Consider the following 19,287-nt stretch of genomic DNA (forward strand, 5'->3'; position numbering starts at 1 on the left):
CAACGTCATTATTAATCTGAGTTTTAATAAAAATACTTTGTTTTTTTAAATTTTTTTCTGATGATAAAAAAAAGAAATACGAATGGAATCGTGGCCCTGAAGCAGGTATGTCGGTATCACTATTAGCTGTATAAGGAGGCCCACGTTTTTCTTGGGCCCATACATCGCTATCTTGATTGATCAGGTACCAAGATGCACCAGCCACGTATCTTTTCTCGAACAAACATTATTACAAGAAACTTCGTAATTAAATTCCTTCTCGACCAGTCTCTTTGTATCGTTCAAAGTGCATTTATGATAAATTATTTCTTGAAATCTTTCTATAAATCGAACCTTGCATAGTAATTTGATGTTTTAGCGGTTGTTTTTTCATTGTAAATCACACACCCTCAAGTTCGAGTTTATATATTTAAAATACCTTTTATTAATAGAAAAAAATAAGGAGATTTGATATTCTAATTAAGATTCAATAATAAAGATATAAATACTTTTCTAAAATTTTGTTTTTAAAGAAGAAGTTATAGCATTTCCTTAAAAAAAAATGTTTAAATGAGATTAATGTTTCACTAATCATCCCTTTACTATTTACCAAGACACAGATTATTATAAATTAGAGTAGTGTAATGATGTAATTGTTTTTGTTAAAAAAACTTGTTAAATATGGAGTTGGGGTGAAATTGTATTTTTTATGAGATATATTTAATATTAAAAAATAATTGGAAATAAAATGGTTCATTTAGGTTTTTTGACTTGCAATATAGACATCAATTTGTCTTTCCGAACATAAAATTTTAATATTTAAATTAGAAGTTTCTTTTATTTTTTTTTATTGAAAAAATAGTTCGTTTGAAAATCGAATTAGATATAATTAATAAATAATATAATATATTTAATTTTTTTATAACTTATAAAAAATGTTTTTCATACAAAGTAAAAGAAAAATATTTTTAAAAAAATTAAATTAAATTTTTTTTTAACTAAAAAGTATTTTTTATTAATTAATTTTTTTAATGACAACACCCTCTAAATATAATTTATTTTTACCACTATACTAGAATGGGAAGAAACTGACTCGTTGACCCATAAATACACATTTACACATTGAGCAGATTTGCACCAGATTATGAAGGACTCTCGTTACCTCACACAGCCATGGAAAAGGTTTGAGAAAAGGTCGAATCAGTAAATTGCATGCATGTCATGTCAAGGTGTACGAAGCGCCCAATACTTCTCACGCTACCCTTCAAAAATCCAACTCAGACGCCACAGACATTCCAAGAGGGCGTTTGGGAACAAGGTGAACAAAGTGTTTTTAAAAAAAATTAATTTTTTTGTTAAAATTTAATACAGTTTATATATTTTAGATCATTTTGATATGCTAATATTAAAAATAATTTTTTAAAAATAAAAAAATCATTGGCATACATTTCAGCACGAAAAGTTATTTGAAAAGCAACCGCTACTACACTGTTAAACATACTTTAGGTGGCCCAGCAATCAACTTTCCATTGCCCTTTCCTTATTTAGAATAATTATTTTTAAGATAAATAATAATATTTTTAAATTATTTTATTAATAATGTTAATTATAATAAAAATAATAATATTTATGAGATAAATAATAATAATATTATTAATATTAATAACACAAATAATAATTTTTTTAATATTAACAATATTAATTATAATAAGAATAACAATATTTCTTATACAAATAATAGGATTTTAAATATTTACAATACAATAATATTGGGTTCAATTGCCCAGCCACACCCAAGGTCGTTGGTCTGGCAAGACAACCATACCCAAACCCTTTTGAAGTGTTGTTAGGTCTGATAGGTTAGAAGAATCTCAAATGTGCGGCACACATACCACAAGTTCTTAGGTCTGTAGAACACAGGTGCGTGGTTCAGACTAATGGATCCTGTCTCAGACCCAAGTGAATTGGATCTTGGCGCAGCACCAAAAAATACTTGGGCTCGACATATGTACCCACCTCTCTTGGGTTCAACCTTATTGATGGGCCCATCAGCCTCAAGTCTCGCACCTACCCAAGAGAGGTGGGTACGGATGCTGGACCCATTACATGCGGGTATGGATGATGGCATGTGAACTTGATAGGTGACCAAATCCAGGGGGACATGGACTTGGTAGTAACCAAGTCCAGGACACATGTAGACTTGGCAAGCAGCCAAGTTTGATGTACTTGGACTTTAACCAAATCCAGGTTACATGACAGGTCTATAGACCCAGACATGCAGTTCTGCAGCCCGCTCGTGTTGGTCTGCACCCATCACTAGGGTATATAGGCCTTGCGTGTGGGCATGCAGACCCGCTTCGAGAGGGCTTGCAAAACCCAGGTACAGGTCATAAGTGACCTTGTTGGCTCTATAGGCCCAGGAGAGCGGGTTTGCAGATGTGCTTATCTAGATCTGTAACTTTACTATGCCACACCAAACAAATTTGTTATTCTTCATTGCACGGTTTGCAAACTAGAGAGCGGGTGCGCATCCAAGCGCCTGGGATTTGCAGCCCCACCGTGCCTTAACAAAAAATAATAATAATAATAATAATTATCACAGAAACAAACAACACCTTACGCTACAGCTAAAAGGACGAGTTGGGCTTGTTTTTCATGACTAGAGACCAGAGAGGCTAATTCTAACAGCGAAATAAATGTGATATCATCTAGGAGTTGGAACTTAATTGAGAGCTTTTAGCACAGCAGGTGATCGCCGGCAGCTATTAATTAACACTTTGAAAACTTGACATGACGTGACGGTCGTGCCAGAAAATATGACAAGACTGTAAGAGAGGGAGAGGTATATTAATTAATATATACGTCAATCAATATTCAATATTTACTATCTCACAACTCACTGTACTGTGCACTAAAGCACCGACTTACACACACACACACAAGTTTCAATTTTATTCTTAAACGACCCCCTTTTTTTTTTTTATCCAATTATGTTTCTAATAGTAAATGTTGAATTGAAAGAAAAAAAAAATACTAAAATAATAAGCATACGGATAAAATAAATAGTTGTTTTGAAATTTGTTTAAAAATTTATTTTAATATTTTTACTAGTTAGGTAACTAGTCTTTTTAATTTTCACAAATTATATTTTGATATCAAATTTTATTTTTCTTATTTTTCATATTTTTTTTAAGATAAGAATAGAGCTTGTTAGATTTCATTCCAAGAGAAAAAACTTATTGTTAACATTTTTTCTTGCCACAAAATAGATTAATTGGTGTCAATGAGTTATGCAAAGTAAATAAAGTCTTATAATGATTGTTTTAAACCTCAAGGTAACCTAAAAAACTAGTTATAGGCTGATGATAAAGAACTTTTTTTTAATTTGATTTTGTGGTTTGAATCTTTTTTTTTTAAGGTTTATTATGTTGTTGAGTTGATTTTTTGGTGTTTTAAGAGTATCTTGTTGTTGAAATAGATTGAAAATTGAATTTTTTTCACAATCTCAATTTTTTAGCTATTATAGGAGTGACCAGAATTTAGACTGGTAAACAACGTATTATCTATCTATTTTTTTAAAAAGATAATAGCAGGTGACCTGTCTTAAAGGCCTGCATGTCTTGGCTTTTTCTTTTTTAATATCTTTTTTTCTTTGGAAATTTTTGTGGTTTTTTTTTTAATAATAATAATTTTTTAATTATATTTGACTTGTTTGATTTTTGATGAGATTAATATGATTTATTTTATTTTTTTATATATTTAATATGAATTAAATTTATTTTTAAAAATTTAAAATATTTATTTTTTTATAATATTTTGAACATGTACAACTTTAATGTAATATTTTTTTTTATTTTATTCAGTAAATTTTTTGTGTCAATTTTAATTATAAATTAATTTTAATAAATAAACTTATTAAACATAACAAGGTTAATGAATCATATTGTGCTAATAATCATCTTTAACATATATTTGTATTTTAATTTTTCATGTTTTATTGTTATTTTTCATTATTTTTTTCTATTAAATGATACCAATTTCATAATCTAAAATACATAATAGACTTTGAATATATCTCATATTCAAATAATGGGTTTTCCATTTTTGTGTAGACAACATTTATTAAAACTTTTTTTTTTATTGGTGTTACCTAATTTTTTTTATAGTATTATTGAAGTTAAATAATATTTAACTTGATTATCAGTTATTTATTTTTATTTTTTTAAAAGATATAATTGTCTCCTGAATACTTTTAACTAAAAAAAATTGATCTGACTGCGGGCCAATCTATATAACACCTTTCATGTCTATGAACATACCATCGGAAAATTTGTAGAGGTTTTCACAGTCTGGAGAGGCTTCATCAAAACACAGAGTAGCTTGGAAGCTATGGAGGGTCTAGAGGGAACTTTGGCCGAGCTAAGAGACACATTTAAGAGTGGAAGAACTAGAAGTGCTGCATGGAGGAAAAGCCAACTCAGAGCCATGATTGAGTTTGTCCAAGATAATGAAGAGGAAATTTTCAAGGTACTTGATCAGGATGTGGGAAAGCACCCCGTCGAAGCTTACAGGGATGAGGTAATTCCGTAATTGAGTATGTGAATAATTCTATATCCAGTCTTCACAACCCTTCTGTCGACAGGGAAAAAGACGGAGAGGGGTATGATCTTGATAGTTAATATTGTTGTCTAGACAAGATCTGTATATCATCTATCCTGTTGTGAATTCTTTTGCTTGATTGTTCATTTATTTCTTTAATTAAGCAGTGATAATAGATTATTACTCTGTTGTAGGTTGGAGTAGTAGCAAAATCAGCCAAGCTTTCCTTGAGCTGTGTGGAGAAATGGATGGCTCCTAAAAAGGTACTGTGTGTGTTTGACTGGTTGAGTTTAATTTGGAGCATGGACTGATACTGCAGAAGAAACTGGTGCATATATATGCTTCTTTAATGTCTAGTTTTGCTGTTTAATGGCTGTTTTGGACTTCGTATAGGGCAATTTACCCCTGGCTTTCTTCCCTGCAAGTGCAGAAGTGATGCCAGAACCATTTGGTGTAGTCCTCATAATGGGATCTTGGAACTTCCCTATCTGTAAGAGCAATCAATTCTTTACTGCATTTCTGATGTGAGATTTTTTTCCAGTATGAGTGAAACAAAGAGTTAAGAAGTCACTTGGTCCCCAAGAACAATTAGAAACCATCAAAATACCTCAGGCACCCACCAAGTTGTATCTTCAAGTTCTTGAATTGAACCCATCAAGTCGTTTCTTTCATACAAGTTAATTATAGTCCACAAGTAAAGAGGGGATTATTTCTTTACAATTGTTCGACAAACACGTAGATTCTGTTCTGTCATTGCCTGCTTATGGAATTCAGCAAAGCCAAGGATCAGGGGCATTGTACTTCCAGAGAAAAATAATGGTTCATTGGTATTTGGTAAGAAAACGGAAAAGGGTTAAAAAGGTTATGATATATCTGTCGGAAAAATTGAGTTGGTGTATGATGAATTATCAACAAGAAATTATCAGCCTTTAGATTAGGAATAATCAGAAGGTCTGCTGTATTTATAAACTTTACTGGTGTTGGATACTGCTATATTGCATTCACCCAATAATCTTTTTGAATGCAGCATTGACATTGGATCCATTAATAGGAGCAATATCTGCAGGAAACGTTGTGGTTTTAAAACCTTCTGAGCTATCACCAGCATGTTCTTCTTTTCTTGCTGAGACCATCCCTAAATACCTGGATCCCAAATCTGTTAAGGTCATTGATGGCGGAATAGATGTTTGCCAGCAACTTCTACAGCAGAATTGGGACAAGATATTCTTCACTGGTACCACCTCCTTTCTTTCCAATTGCATATTGAAAATCTGCTGTTGCCTTAAAAAAATAGTTTGCATTATGTTAGTTTTGTTGACCTTGCTTATTTCTAATGTATCTTCAGGTAGTCAGCGCGTGGGTCGCATCGTAATGACTGCGGCTGCACAGCATTTAACACCAGTTACACTTGAGCTGGGAGGAAAAAGTCCTGCCATCTTGGACAGCAGCTCCAATCCCACCAATATGAAGGTTACGAAGTGGTTACTAGAATCTAAATTATTCAAGGGATTACTATAATGTTTGAGAATACTATCTGACTAACTTTGAGCATTTTGGACTGAAGGTAATAGCCAAAAGAATAGTGGCAGCGAAATGGGGGTCGTGCAGTGGGCAAGCATGTATTGCCATTGACTATATGCTTGTAGAAGAGAAATTAGCTTCTTATCTGGTAATGTAAAATTTCTGCACAAGTCTTTAGGTCTTGTTGCTCGATTTTTATATCCGCATGTTGGCCTGTTTTAGATGGACTTGCTAGAGAAAACAATCAAGCAATTCTTTGGTGAAAATCCAAGAGAATCAAAGAGCTTATGCAAAATTCTAAACAAGAACAACTTCAAGAGGTTGCTTGACCTTCTTAAAGATCCTCAGATTAGAGCTTCCGTTGTTTACGGTGGTTCTGTAGATGAAGAAACAATGTGAGCTTTCCGTCTTTCCTCTTTACTTTGAGTATCCTGAAATGATTTGCTCCTCTTAACACTATGATTTTAGGTGCCTCTATCAGTGGAAAGTTATAGAATTGATGAGCTTTGTGTATGTCTTTTTCGACCATTCCAAGTCACTAATTCACTTGTTGAGAGACACAAGTTCAGCTGAAAATTCAAACAATACTGAAAGAAGCTCTTATCAATCTTCATCCATAATCTTGTAGGTACATCGAGCCCACAATCTTGCTAAATCCTCCCCTCGATTCTCAGATCATGACAGAAGAAATCTTTGGCCCCTTGCTTCCAATTATCACAGTGAGGATTACTCCTGTCTTTCTCATTACAAAATTCTGTTTCTTATCTAAAATATGCTACTACTTTGTGCAGCTGAATAATATTCATGATAGCATTGAGTTCATAAGCTCCAGGCCAAAACCTCTTGTCATTTATGCCTTCACCGGGGATGAAACATTCAAGAAACAAATTCTATCAAAAACATCCTCCGGAAGTGTGACTTTCAACGACACCCTGCTTCAAGTACGATCCCATCTCTTCCATTTGCTTGCTTCAGTATTGTTAGAACTCGGAGTGCATTACGTTTCATGTTGAACTTGCAGTTTGTATGTGATTCTCTACCCTTTGGAGGTGTTGGTCAAAGTGGCTTCGGAAGATACCACGGGAAGTACTCTTTCGATACTTTCAGTCATGAAAAAGCAATCTTGCAAAGACGTTTCTTCCCTGAGCTTGAGCCCAGGTATCCACCATGGAATAACTTCAAGTTTCAATTCATCAAATTGCTCTACGCCTTCAACTATATTGGATTAGTATTGCTACTCCTGGGATTGAAGAAGTAGCTCTCAGGTTTGGAGTAAGGCAGCACTTCTTCGATGAACTTAATTATGTTTGCTCCACTTTATTGCATAAAAACAAGATTAGTAGTCCTGTATTAGTATCCCTCTAGCATGCTTCTCTGTTGCTTGGAGGTCTAATTTTATATTATCAAATAAAGATTTTAAATCTATCTTCTATTCATGGAAAGAACCATTAGCGGGCTAAAAAACCTCAACGGGCTGGCTAGCTTTAGTTTCTTTTCTTCTTCTTTTGTTTTCAGATCAATTATATACCGATAAAGTCGGGATTATAAAATTAGTATTTCCTTAGGTTTAATTAGCCATATTTCTGAAGTTTCAAAAGTCAAAAACATGAAAGTTTTTGTGGCATTCAAGAACATGAAGGTAGCAGCAACAGATTAGTGATCAAAACTGAAACAAAACTATACGGATCCGTCATCATGAAGCTCAATAATGTTCTCAGACCCCAAGGAGAACTCTCAAATATACACAAAAACATCCAAAATTATACAATAATCCTTAACAAATCAATTTCATATTATATAATCAAAGTTAAAAAATAAGAGCATAGCATCAGCAGATGCTAAAAAAAACAAAAAAAACAGGCTAACAGTTACTGGCTAAAAAAAAAAACAAGCACAGCAAGAAATCCATTTTCTATGGGGCACAGTTTCTGTCACCCACCTACCTATTGATCATGGTAGGACCCTAGAACTTGCTGCCACATCTTTTTAGTGAAAGCACATAGGAAAACGGAAAGGCATGTTAGCGTCCTCATTAGCCATATTAATTCACCCCTCGAGGTTTCACACACGCAAACAAACGCACGAAAACAAGAAATCAACCTCAATATTACCAGAAGCATATCATTTCATGAAAATCTAAATCATTCGAGCATGAACAGGGCTCTTTGTTTTACTGCAAATCAACCTCAATATTTACTAGCACAAATTATCAACTCTGGTTAGCACAAAATAATATATTTATATTTTTTTTAAAATTATTTTTAATCTCTGTCAAAATAAGTTAATAACACTTTAGCAAAAGAAACTTATCCTTAATCAAACAAACAGACCTAAAAGGGTGGTTTTGACTTTCTACTCTCGCAGACCAGACAAATAAATAGAAGGGTGTAGTCGTCTTAAGAATAATCAACCAATAAAAAGCTGCCACATATAAAGTCAAAAGGTCAATCCCGCCAAATTCCTCCAACGCCCGCCGCCCGCTCACATAGATTCTCCCTTGCCAAACTTAAAGATCGTAAATGGAAGCGACCCTCTATAATCATCTTCTTTCTCGAATCTTCTCTTACACGTTACCAAAACCCAAAAACCCATCAAATGACCCGACCCATTTTATCTTTGCGATGAAAAACCCATTTAAGCCAATATTTATAACACCAAAAACAATCACCTTCAATTCAAGATCTCAAGATCCCAAATCCTGTCACGTTACTGCCAATTTTGAAATGGCAACGGAAAATAAAAATCAACAGATTGAATCAACGGTGATGAGTAAACAAGGAGAGGAAGAATCGAAGAAGAAGACGGCTCCCCCGCCGCCCCGCCGCCGCCGCCGCCCCCGAGAAGCCGGAGCCAGGAGATTGTTGTGGGAGTGGATGTATTCGATGTGTCTGGGATGTGTATTATGAGGAGCTTGAGGAATATGACAAGCTTTATAAATCTGATTCTTCAAAATCTTAGCCCACCCCTCGTGATGTGATGATGAACTGTATTCTTTCAGATTTGTTTTTCTGGGTTACAGATTCAATTAATTAGGTGGTGTTCTTGATTTTTATATTTATGAATATGCGGTCCTTGATTGTAATTCGACTGTACCAGGCAACAATAGAAATTCCTGAATCAGGATTATTTTTTTTATGGTAATTATCGATTTTCTTTATTTTGATTAATGAGATCTAATTTCATTGAAATGAAGAACGATTTAGCGTTGTTATAAATTATAACCTGATTCAATTTGATTACAGCGAGTTAATTTCGGTTATGAATAATTTTAAAAATATTAAAATAAAAACATGTTTGATAAAATAAAATCTAAATTAAATTAGGTTTTAATTTAAGTGATCATAGTTTTATTACAATATTTTTAATGAAAAAAATTAAAATAAAAACTTTGAGTAGAAAAAATTCTCTTTAATTTCTACAACTAAAAGCTGTACACAAAAGTAATAAAAAAAATATTATTTTAAGATTTTGAAAATAAGTTAAAATAATATTGTTTTTTTAAATTAAAATAAATAAATAAATTATATTTTGACCGGTTAACTTTTCGGATAATCTAGAATTGACTGCTACGTGGTTTTTTGAAACTCTGTTAAAGCCAGGCTTCGAATGGATTAAACCCATTAATCTATCGGATAAATTGAAAAATCGATGAAATCTGGGGGTTAATTGAAACAAACGAAACTATTTGGATAAAACCGAGATACCAGGGGAAAATTAAACTATACCCATAAAAAACATTACTAGCGTACGAGGAAAAGCAGTTACTGAGCAATTATTTGTTGTTGCTAAAAGAAGCGAAGATGAAGAGAATCCAGTGTAGTATACCTCTTAATCGGACAACAATTGGGTTATTATTGTTGTTGGTCGCGTTAGCAAATGAATTGAAAGTAACCGAAGCATCGAATTCAGCTTCAGCTTTTGTTCAAAACGTTATCTACTCCAACAAGATCGTCATCTTCTCCAAATCTTACTGCCCGTAAATTCTATAATTCTCTCTCTTAATTTCTGTTTTGTGGCATTTTTTTCATGAATATTAATTTGTGTTATTAGTATTAATTTATGCCTTGGACGTGGATGATTTTGTTCTTTTAGTTCTCCTTTTATGATTGATTTGTGTTTCCTTTTTAAATTTAAAAAGTGGGTCTTGGTTAGAATTTTGGAAATTAGTTTTTGATATTGGAATTTGGTTAGTATATTATTGGATTGGGATATGAATTTAATTTTCATGGAAAGTTCTTTGAATTATATGAATTTCTGGGAATTCTAGTTTACAGCCAATCGTCTATGTTTTATGAATTCTGGGAATTAATTTTAATACACAGCTAACTGTGCAGTGCAAAAGCTGAATCTCACTTGAGCATTTTGGGAGGAAGAATCGTGATTTGTTTTCTTTTTGTTGATAGGTATTGTTTGCGTGCCAAGCGTGTGTTCAGTGAACTGTATGAGAAACCTTTTGCCGTGGAGCTTGATCTTCGAGGTATCTCTATTTAGCTACAGATTCATGTAGCATGGGTTCCGGGAAAAATGGTTTAAATTGGCAGTGTTTCGATGAATTTTGCAGATGATGGAGGTGAAATTCAGGATTATCTGCTTGATTTAGTTGGCAAGCGCACTGTCCCTCAAATATTTGTGAATGGCAAGCATATTGGTGGATCTGATGGTTAGCTGCTCTGTTCCTTGCCCTCTTTCTTCTTTTTAAAATTTTCCTTCTCTGAGGGATGTATTGGTTTTCAGGCTTGTTTCTCTTCATTTTACTAATGCTATTTGATCGTTAATTTTGATATTTAGATCTCAGAGCTGCCGTCGAGAGTGGTCAACTGCAGAAACTTCTAGGCACGGAGTAGTGGAAATGCTGGAATCTGATTAGAAGCTGCATCCGGTATTGAAGTCCAATGGAGCTTGAAGTATTTATCATAACTTGATAAGGTTCTGTTTTTGTAGAGCCATGTTAACAACACATTGTGTTGATATAGGGTTGATTTTGTCCTTTGTTTTGAAATTGTGAGTTGAAGTTAAAGAATATATCATAGCACTTAAACCTTTTTTAAATGAAGTAAAAGACATTTTTTTTTTGTAATTTTCTCAAATTAACTTGAGTTGTTCATGCACCAACGAAGAGTTAGAGGGGGGGGGGGGGTTCATGGAAGACTTGGGATTATAAGATGATTTTGAGGATCATTTGAATTATCATGTTACTTTATACATGATTAAACTATATGAAGAGAATGTCTTCCCAAGAAGTAGGTCTATGCCACTCAGTGTTGATGAGTTTCTGCAGGCATCATGCAAATTTTATCAAAATGGAGTTTCCACATTTCATTTACTGATGTTGAATGATTCTATATGGTCATTCTGTAATGGATACACTGGCTCTGCATTGCAAGAGTTTTTCTATTTCTAGACTTTTCCTATGTGTGTGAGGGAAGTTGCATTGGCAATGAAGAATGTTTAGTGATGGTTTTTGTTTTGAATCATTAACAGATTTCCTATCAACAATATAGTGATTAAATTTGATGGCAAAACTGTGTTACCATAGTTGGCTGGATTAGGGTGAACTCTAGTGGTTAACGGTACCTAGTATGCATACGCAATCCCTGGTAGTCAGTCCGTTTATCTGTAAGCTACGTAAGTTTCATAATGATCTGCAAAGTGATGAAGGGGGGCCATTAGTGTTGGTGAACATGTGAGTGAGGCTCCAAATTCATGGATGCAGCTAGGGGCCAAGTTTAGTGATGAAGGGGGGGCATTAGTGTTTGTGAACTTGTGAGCGAGGTTCCATATTCATGGATGCAGCTATGTGGCCAAGTTATTGATTCTCTGGTCCCGGCTAGTGTGTTTTCTTGTCTAATTCCGTGTGTTTGTATTGTTTGAACTTGTTATGGGATAATCTTTTCATGAGCTCCATCATGCATGTTACGAGTGACCAACTTTCTGGTGCAAAATTTCGCCTGTTGGCCTCTTATAATTCTACCCAGAGATTCTTGTAGTCCAAGTTTTACAAGACAACAACGAATACATTTACCTAGCTGTATTTCAGAAGAAGACTTTACATTCCAAAGAAAGCAAAGTGCTACAGTAAGTTGCCATTTGCAGGTCAATGAACTGTTCAGAAGTCGTATCTCTTCATGATCAGGAGAAAGCTGCACGTGGCTGTGGTCGCCATTCACCTTTTTGTGCGCTGAGTAAACCTTCTTGGTCCTTGGAGAAGATTAGTTGAACCTCCCAATGTAGAGACTTCAACAAGCTCTCCACTTCCTCAATTGCACTTGACTCATCACGAACAATCAGTTTACCTCCAGGTCTTGCGATTCTATCAACTTCTGCCAATACAGGAGCAAGCTGGCACCTGTAAAATCCACACCACAATTTGATCATCAAGCTCCCCAGATGGACAAAATGAATTACAAATGGAAAATGAAAGGTACTGATCCAATCATATTTACCTTTTTTTCAGCTTTGAGAAGAGATGATCAGCATGTAGGAGGTCGTAAGTTCGAGGGTATGTGCTGAAGGATTCGCACCAATCATGGTATATCCCAAAAAGACCTCTCTCATATATTATCGGTAGTGTATCTGGAGAGTCTGTGTTCACTACATTGAACACCCAGACCTTAAGATCCTTGAGAGCCGCTGCAAACCTGGATGCATAAAAACGAGTTTTGCATCAGAATCATGTGAAGAGGATACGTTTAAACAGGACAAAACCGACTTGCAATTAGCATTAGAAAACAACAACAGTTGATAAGTATCATTACCCCCCATAAACGGCTCTCATATCCATTACATTCCTGACGTTGGACCAGCTGATACCCAATCCCTTCATGTATGAGTTGCCGACGACATGTTTCCAATGTTCATAATCTGCTTCAAAATCTTGAGGAGCTGGCTTACCATAGATCCCCATCTGAGAGCTCTTTAGCCAGTAAGGAGGTATTTGTAGTCTTTCAGGCCAATCCTCTGGCCATTTACCCCCTCTCTGAGATTTAGAACGAGGTACCCGGTGCATGCATGCCTGCAGAGGCACATACCTGAAAATGCAATGCCAGAATGACCATTAATAAATAGTCCAGTTAGCTATTGATCAACCCATTTCCAATTGTTAAAGAGTCATTAGGAGTGCGTGAGAAACTGACTGACCAGGCAGCATTTGCATCGTCATCATTATCACACATTGGAGGGCTGTTTTTGATTCTTTGATCATAGCAATTATTTGTGGTAGGTTTTCTGTAGATGGCAGCACCGATACCGTTAAGTTTATCTTTCTTGATAGTCACAAGCTCCCAACACATAGATACCGTCAACGCAGACATAGCTAGCAAAATAACAAGAGGTCAGCTGGATATAAGATCATAGATTGTTCAAATAATCAGTTCTGGTATCCAACCTTGCCATATCTCCACATCTTCCTGAAGCTTTTGGTAAACAGGAGTTGCTGACCAGACAAAATAACCTCCAGGCCGGAGAAGGCGATTCAATTCCAAAAGTAGCTTGCCACCTGAACAAGCACCTAAGCTTCTTTAGCAAAAGCAAATTACAACAAATATTCTGTTTCTTCTGTTGGATTCATAATCTATATTGTACTCAGACTGGAGATATGAAAGGGTTGTGACCTTCTGCATGCCAAGGTACTCTACAACGCGCACAGTGGATGAGATCAAAGACCCTACTAGGGAACGGGAGACGCTGGGAACCCATGACAGCAGATATTGCAGGTATTCCTCTTTCAAGGGCAAATTGGACTTGAGCTTCATGTTCATCTTTGGGTGCAAACGATATTGTAAGAACATCCCTTTCAAAAATATAACCACCAAAGCTTGCAACTCCACACCCAACATCCAGTATCACTCTAGTGTGCTTTCCCCATTTAATTTTGGGCACAGCCTGCACCCATTAACCATGAATCAATATGGGAATTCAGGCGCATAAAACATGCAACACGGATGACAAGTATCCACTTGATGAGGATATTTTCCAGAGCTAAGAACTGCTTGAGAACGAACGCATGCATCACTTCAATTGTGAGATTAGGGTGCTTTATCTATTTATTCATGGCCAGATGGCATTTCAGTGCGATTTTCACGTGTCAAGACTGAGTCTATCTTTCTAATATTTACCCAAACTCAAACTGCTTGGAGTGTTGCCTCAAGGGCACTATTCACGCGTTGCGTTGAAGTGTCCCTTGAGGACACATTGCATCATACAAGATATTAAATTGTGGGATTAGTTTACCTGTTGAACAAAATCAATATAGTGAAGAGCTCCATGTATGAACTGAGTTCCACCACCAGGGAAGGTCAAGAACTCACCAGTAACCTTTACCCAATTTTGATGACCTTTGACCTCTGCCAATTTTGGATGAGGTACATTGTGATACCATATCTGCAAGACCACACTAAACAAAGTTACAACCCCACAAAATCACCCTAATCTAACCATCAAGATTCAATGATATACCTTGTCTCTACTTTGAGGCCATGCGATGGGTCTTTTGTAACCTTGAGGAAGTGGAACCAAACAAGTGGGTCCAAGCTCAGGACAATGCCTCTCTCGATGTTCAAAGTGTCCGGTTGTATGTAGTTGTCTTAAGGCCTTTTCATTATCCAAACAAGGTATATAATCAGGACCTGCAGTGACATTACAGAGCTGCCAAGTGTACCCATACATGCTGTCATTACCGTCTGATTCCTCCTTCCTTCTCTCCTTTTGATTCTCTGACTCTGCTGCTTGAGTTGACCATGACTCCTTTGATTCTTTAGGTATTCCTGGGTTCCCGCCTGACTCGCCCGAGCTTGATTCCTGCTTTGTTTCTTGGTTTGTATTGCTATCCACCTGAGATTCTTGTTCGGTTTCTCGTTCATATGTTTGTTGCTGCTGCTGCTGCTGTATTCTTTGTTTTTGATCTTCTTCAGATACCTCATTTTGGGATTCTTGTGAAGAATCCTGAACCCCAGTATCTTCTTGTCTTTGCTCTTGTTGTTGCTCATCATAAGTTTTCTCATTTTGATCAGATTCTTGATTGCTTTCATTGTGTACAGTACTATCTTGTTGTTGTTGGTCTTCAAATGGTTTTTCATTTTGATTCGATTCTTGATTGTTTTCATTGAGTCCAGAACCTTGTTGTTGCTCGTCTTCTTTCGATTCTTGGTTCTGAGAATTCTGTAAATCCTTACTATTATCTTCAACATCTTGTTTTTGCTGCTGCTGCTGCTGTATTCTTTGTTTTTGATCTTCTTCAGATACCTCCTTTTGGGATTCTTGAGAAGAATTCTGACCTCCAGTATCTTCTATTCTTTGCTCTTGTTGTTGCTCTTCATATGTTTTCTCATTGTGATCAGATTCTTGATTGTTTTCATCGAGTCCAGAACCTTGTTGTTGGTCTTCTTTTGATTCTTGGTTCTGAGAATCCTGTAAATCCTTACCACTTTTTTCGACATCTTCTTGTTGCTGTTGCTGTTGCTCTTGTGCTTGATCTTGTTCTTCATTCTGATTTATAGAATCATGTGAATTACTATCATCAGTTTCAGATGCTGTACTTTGCTCTTGTTCTTGATTGTCATTCGTTTTTTCTTCTAGGCTGGCATTTGTTTCTTGTTCTTGATTGACACTTGCTTCCTGGCTACCTTCAGATTGAGAACTTTCTTGGCTGGTTTGACCAGCTTGTCGGTTTTGAGCGTGTGAACTTTCTTCAGATATCTGATCCTGTCTTTCCTCCTGTTTCTGCTGCTCCTCACCTGATCCTTCTCCCTTTAAATCCTGTGATGAGCTCTCTTGATCAGCCTTACTATCACCACCATCTGTTTCCTGTTTCCCGTAGTTACTTTCTTCTTTATTGTCACTATCATCATTGCTTTTAAGCTCGTCGGATTTGATAGCATCATCAGGAAGATCTCCTGGATTGTCTTCATAAACACGGGTGTCCTTTTTGCTCCTGGATTCAGTGTGTTCTACCTCATTGGAGATTGAAACATCCGCGTCGGCGGCAATGTCAGTGGTGGTGGCAATGACTGGTTTGGTGACGTGAGCTGTGGTTTGTGGAGTAACCTGTGGGTTTGAAGTTAGCATCCAAACACCTATAACACACAATGCTACGAAGGCTATGGTGGTTAGTGTTGATGTGTATGATCTAGAGGAAGAATTGCGCTTGCTACTGCGAAGCCTCGCCATTTCTATTTAGGTTTCGAGCTATGTTTGTCAGAAAATATGAAAGAAATAAGATAGCTTAGAATGGGATGTAACAGTGTAAAGCAAAGGAGTGTTTTCAGCTGTGCTTGTGGAGAAACATGAGAGAAACATTCCAAGGTAGAATGCCTCAAAGATCCAAAAGAGTCGGAGACGGAATTTGTTATGTTATCTTGTTTTTGTAGTGTGTGAAGAAGTGGCAAAGCAAGGGATGAGAATCATATGATGTTTTGGGCTGTATTTCAGAGGGATTCTATTTTATCGGCTCATCTTCTGCCTGCTCTGGGCTGTAATAAATTTTTTAACATAAAAAAAATATTTAAATATTATTAATTTGTTCTTTAATAAAAAAAATTAATTATGAATTTAAAATATAATGTATATTGAACAATATTTTTTTTAAAAAAATATTAATATTAATTTTGTTAGAATATTGAGACAACGATGTATTGAATTGACTCGAGTTAATATCTCAAATTTGCAGGATATATTGGAATGACATATTACACGATAACATTTATCTATCATGTTAAAATCGCTATTTAAATCATGAAATTAAGACAATTTCTTAAAAAAATAATAATGTGATACTCCATTTCTAACAAATTTAGTGTTCAAGATTGAAATCAAGAAAAAAAAAACTAAATCTATAAGACTAGGATAACTCTACAAAAAACAAATTTTAAAAAAATTATGAAGTTATCCTAATATTAAAAGATGAAATTGAGAAAAAAAAAAGATTGAATTATTGAAGGGTGAAATTGAAAAAAAATCCAATTAAAAATAGACCTGAAAAAATAAACTTAGTCAACTCGGACTAATCTACCAAACTTGTGACATGAGTTATGAGATTGAGATAATCTCATTAAAAAAATACAAAATCTAATTTTAAAAAAATATTCAATTAAAAAGTATCAAACAATAAATAGAATCAACTCAAGTTAATCCACTAAACATGTGACTTGAGTTATGGGATCGAGATAACCATAAAAAGTAAATAAAAACAATTATAAAGTTTAATTTTCAATTAGTTCAGTATCAAAAAATAAAACAAAAAAAAAAATCAATTAGAATTTTAAAAAAAAAAAACTAAGTTAACAAAAATTAACATGTTAAACTCATGATCTAATCACTGAAATCAAAATAAATTCATAAAAAGAAAAAAAAATAAAGCTCTATTTCTAAAATATTTAATGTTGAAGATTGAAATCAAGAAAAAATAAATAAATCCAAGAAATCGGTATATAATTTAATAGAAAAAAACATAAAAAAATGCGAAATATAAATCCTAAAGAACTTAATATTAAATTAAAAAAGATGATGTTTGAAGAATGAAATTAAAAATAAATATAAAATATTATTTTAATAAATAGTATTACATTAATTTAACCATTCCCTTAATTATTGATCATGTAAGCTTAGCTTCCTTGCAGGAACCTTGTGGGAGAACTTTTGATAAAGTGGGGCAAAAGGGACATGAGAGAGTGAACAAAAAAGCAGCCGAAGTATGTCCACTCTGAATTCTATGGGCCATTTGTGAGATTGAATTGAACCCATCACAGTACCTAACCCTAACTTTGGGCTAAATTGAACAATTATAGGTTTCGAATCCTTGTTCATCACAAAAAAAATAAAAAATAAAAATGAAGGTTGAACTTGAACATTTATGGTGTTGGTGTTAAGCATTCTTCGTGTCTAAATTTGGGCAGCAGAATATCAACATGGGCAGGGCCTGGTGAGTTTCAAACTTATATACCAAGGCCCAGCATGGATTTTGACGAGGTTTGTTGAAAACATCGCAAGAACTATGGCCTTCCCAAAACTAATGGGCTAAGAAGGTGTAAAAAGGTTGGGTTTACACAACTGAAAATCTTACAAAAATAAGTTTCCGACCCTGGATTTACATGAGTGTGTTTATAATGATTTCGTGTTGCAAGAGTATTTTTAAAAAAAATTAATTTTTTTTAAATTAATAATTTTTTGATATTTTTAAATCATTTTGATATGTTAATATTAAAAATAAATCTTTTTTTTAAATTATTATTTTAATATATTTATAAGTAAAAAACATTTTGAAAAGTAATTACTATCGCATTTTCAAACATCATGAATTTCTTAAAAATAACAAAATTTATCTAGGTTTTGGGTTTTATAGGATGTGTATTATCAATGAAAATAATATGACTAATATTGAGAATAAACGTTAATGCGTATTCATATTTTATTTTCATGGATGATAGCAAGTAGACTAGTTTTGACTTAAATTAGTATTTCCAAGATAATAGCAGCAGTTGGGTTTAGATTTACAAGTTTTGTTTAAGGGTATTGTTTTGTGGATTTGATGGCATTATTTGTCCTGTGGATCCTAGATTATAAGCCTTTTCCAATGAGGATTTTCTTGTTTAATCTTACAAACTCTCATGACTCAATTTAATAGGTTTTTTAAAAAAAGAGAGAGAGAGAGAGAGAGAGAGAGCCCAGATTTCACCTCCCATCAGATCTGAATCTTTGCCCTACCACCACCGAGTTTTGACATGTCGGAAGGTTAGGGGTCCGGTGGAATAGAGACAACATTATATTGTCTAAGCTTTTATAATGCCCTTCTGTCTGTTGTTCTCGAAACCTAGAACCAGATCCTGGGAAGAATATGTTCGATCGACATTTATATATAACTTTTTCGGGTTAGATTAAATTGATGAGAGGAAATGGAATCCTCGTGGCATCAACTTTTGGGCACAGAACATTATTCTAAGAAGATGCTAGAGATTGCAGCAATCCAGGCCTTGATGCATATTTCAGCGCAATGCCTGCCATGATCTCTCTTCTCCATCAGTACCATAACCAATCAATTTAATAATAATCTCCAGCCTCTTGATGTCCCATTCATCTTGGATTGGATCCATGGGAGGACAAGCAGTGAGAATCTCGAATACCTCTACAAGCTCTAATTGCCGTGCTAGGACATGCTAGCCATTCAGTCGAACTTTTTTTATCTTGGTTTTATTATTT

General features: G+C 34.7%; 3 protein-coding genes and 1 long non-coding RNA gene across 4 annotated transcripts; 3 read left to right on the forward strand and 1 right to left on the reverse strand.

Moving 5' to 3' along the window:
- The first annotated feature begins 4,280 nt into the window (after positions 1-4,280).
- On the forward strand, positions 4,281-7,535 carry LOC118063101 (aldehyde dehydrogenase family 3 member F1). Its single transcript, XM_035077021.2, has 10 exons — positions 4,281-4,557; positions 4,773-4,841; positions 4,972-5,068; positions 5,606-5,812; positions 5,924-6,048; positions 6,143-6,247; positions 6,322-6,494; positions 6,728-6,818; positions 6,891-7,040; positions 7,121-7,535. Exons 1-10 carry the CDS (start codon positions 4,369-4,371, stop codon positions 7,355-7,357), a joined length of 1,443 nt encoding a protein of 480 aa, XP_034932912.1. The 5' UTR covers positions 4,281-4,368; the 3' UTR covers positions 7,358-7,535.
- Positions 7,536-9,717: 2,182 nt separating this feature from the next.
- On the forward strand, positions 9,718-11,176 carry LOC118063100 (glutaredoxin-C3). Its single transcript, XM_035077019.2, has 4 exons — positions 9,718-10,075; positions 10,503-10,576; positions 10,661-10,759; positions 10,888-11,176. The coding sequence occupies exons 1-4, from the start codon at positions 9,900-9,902 to the stop codon at positions 10,941-10,943; spliced, it is 405 nt and encodes a 134-aa protein (XP_034932910.1). The 5' UTR covers positions 9,718-9,899; the 3' UTR covers positions 10,944-11,176.
- Positions 11,177-12,215: 1,039 nt separating this feature from the next.
- On the reverse strand, positions 12,216-16,263 carry LOC118063356 (probable methyltransferase PMT24). Its single transcript, XM_035077379.2, has 8 exons — positions 14,554-16,263; positions 14,329-14,478; positions 13,710-13,980; positions 13,484-13,594; positions 13,237-13,411; positions 12,855-13,127; positions 12,543-12,737; positions 12,216-12,445 (listed from the first exon to the last, which is right to left on the reverse strand). The coding sequence occupies exons 1-8, from the start codon at positions 16,261-16,263 to the stop codon at positions 12,229-12,231; spliced, it is 3,102 nt and encodes a 1,033-aa protein (XP_034933270.1). The 3' UTR covers positions 12,216-12,228.
- On the forward strand, positions 12,216-16,604 carry LOC140955825 (uncharacterized). The gene is made up of 2 exons (XR_012170401.1): positions 12,216-12,520; positions 13,319-16,604. It is a non-coding gene; the product is annotated as an uncharacterized lncRNA (long non-coding RNA).
- Positions 16,605-19,287: the final 2,683 nt, after the last annotated feature.

This window comes from Populus alba, chromosome 7, assembly GCF_005239225.2.
Source record: "Populus alba chromosome 7, ASM523922v2, whole genome shotgun sequence".
NCBI classification, from domain to species: domain Eukaryota; kingdom Viridiplantae; phylum Streptophyta; class Magnoliopsida; order Malpighiales; family Salicaceae; genus Populus; species Populus alba.

Bases quoted from the DNA above. Each gene is read 5' to 3' on its own strand.
- LOC118063100 (XM_035077019.2), top strand. From the start codon at position 9,900: ATGAAGAGAATCCAGTGTAGTATACCTCTTAATCGGACAACAATTGGG. The intron at 10,076-10,502 runs GTAAATTCTATA...TTTTGTTGATAG, and splicing joins TTCTCCAAATCTTACTGCCC to GTATTGTTTGCGTGCCAAGC. The intron at 10,577-10,660 runs GTATCTCTATTT...TGAATTTTGCAG, and splicing joins CGTGGAGCTTGATCTTCGAG to ATGATGGAGGTGAAATTCAG.
- LOC118063356 (XM_035077379.2), bottom strand. From the start codon at position 16,263: ATGGCGAGGCTTCGCAGTAGCAAGCGCAATTCTTCCTCTAGATCATAC. The intron at 13,981-14,328 runs GTAAACTAATCC...TAATGGGTGCAG, and splicing joins ATATTGATTTTGTTCAACAG to GCTGTGCCCAAAATTAAATG. The intron at 13,412-13,483 runs GTTGGATACCAG...TTATTTTGCTAG, and splicing joins AGATGTGGAGATATGGCAAG to CTATGTCTGCGTTGACGGTA.
- LOC118063101 (XM_035077021.2), top strand. From the start codon at position 4,369: ATGGAGGGTCTAGAGGGAACTTTGGCCGAGCTAAGAGACACATTTAAG. The intron at 5,813-5,923 runs GTACCACCTCCT...ATGTATCTTCAG, and splicing joins GGACAAGATATTCTTCACTG to GTAGTCAGCGCGTGGGTCGC. The intron at 6,248-6,321 runs GTAATGTAAAAT...GGCCTGTTTTAG, and splicing joins AGAAATTAGCTTCTTATCTG to ATGGACTTGCTAGAGAAAAC.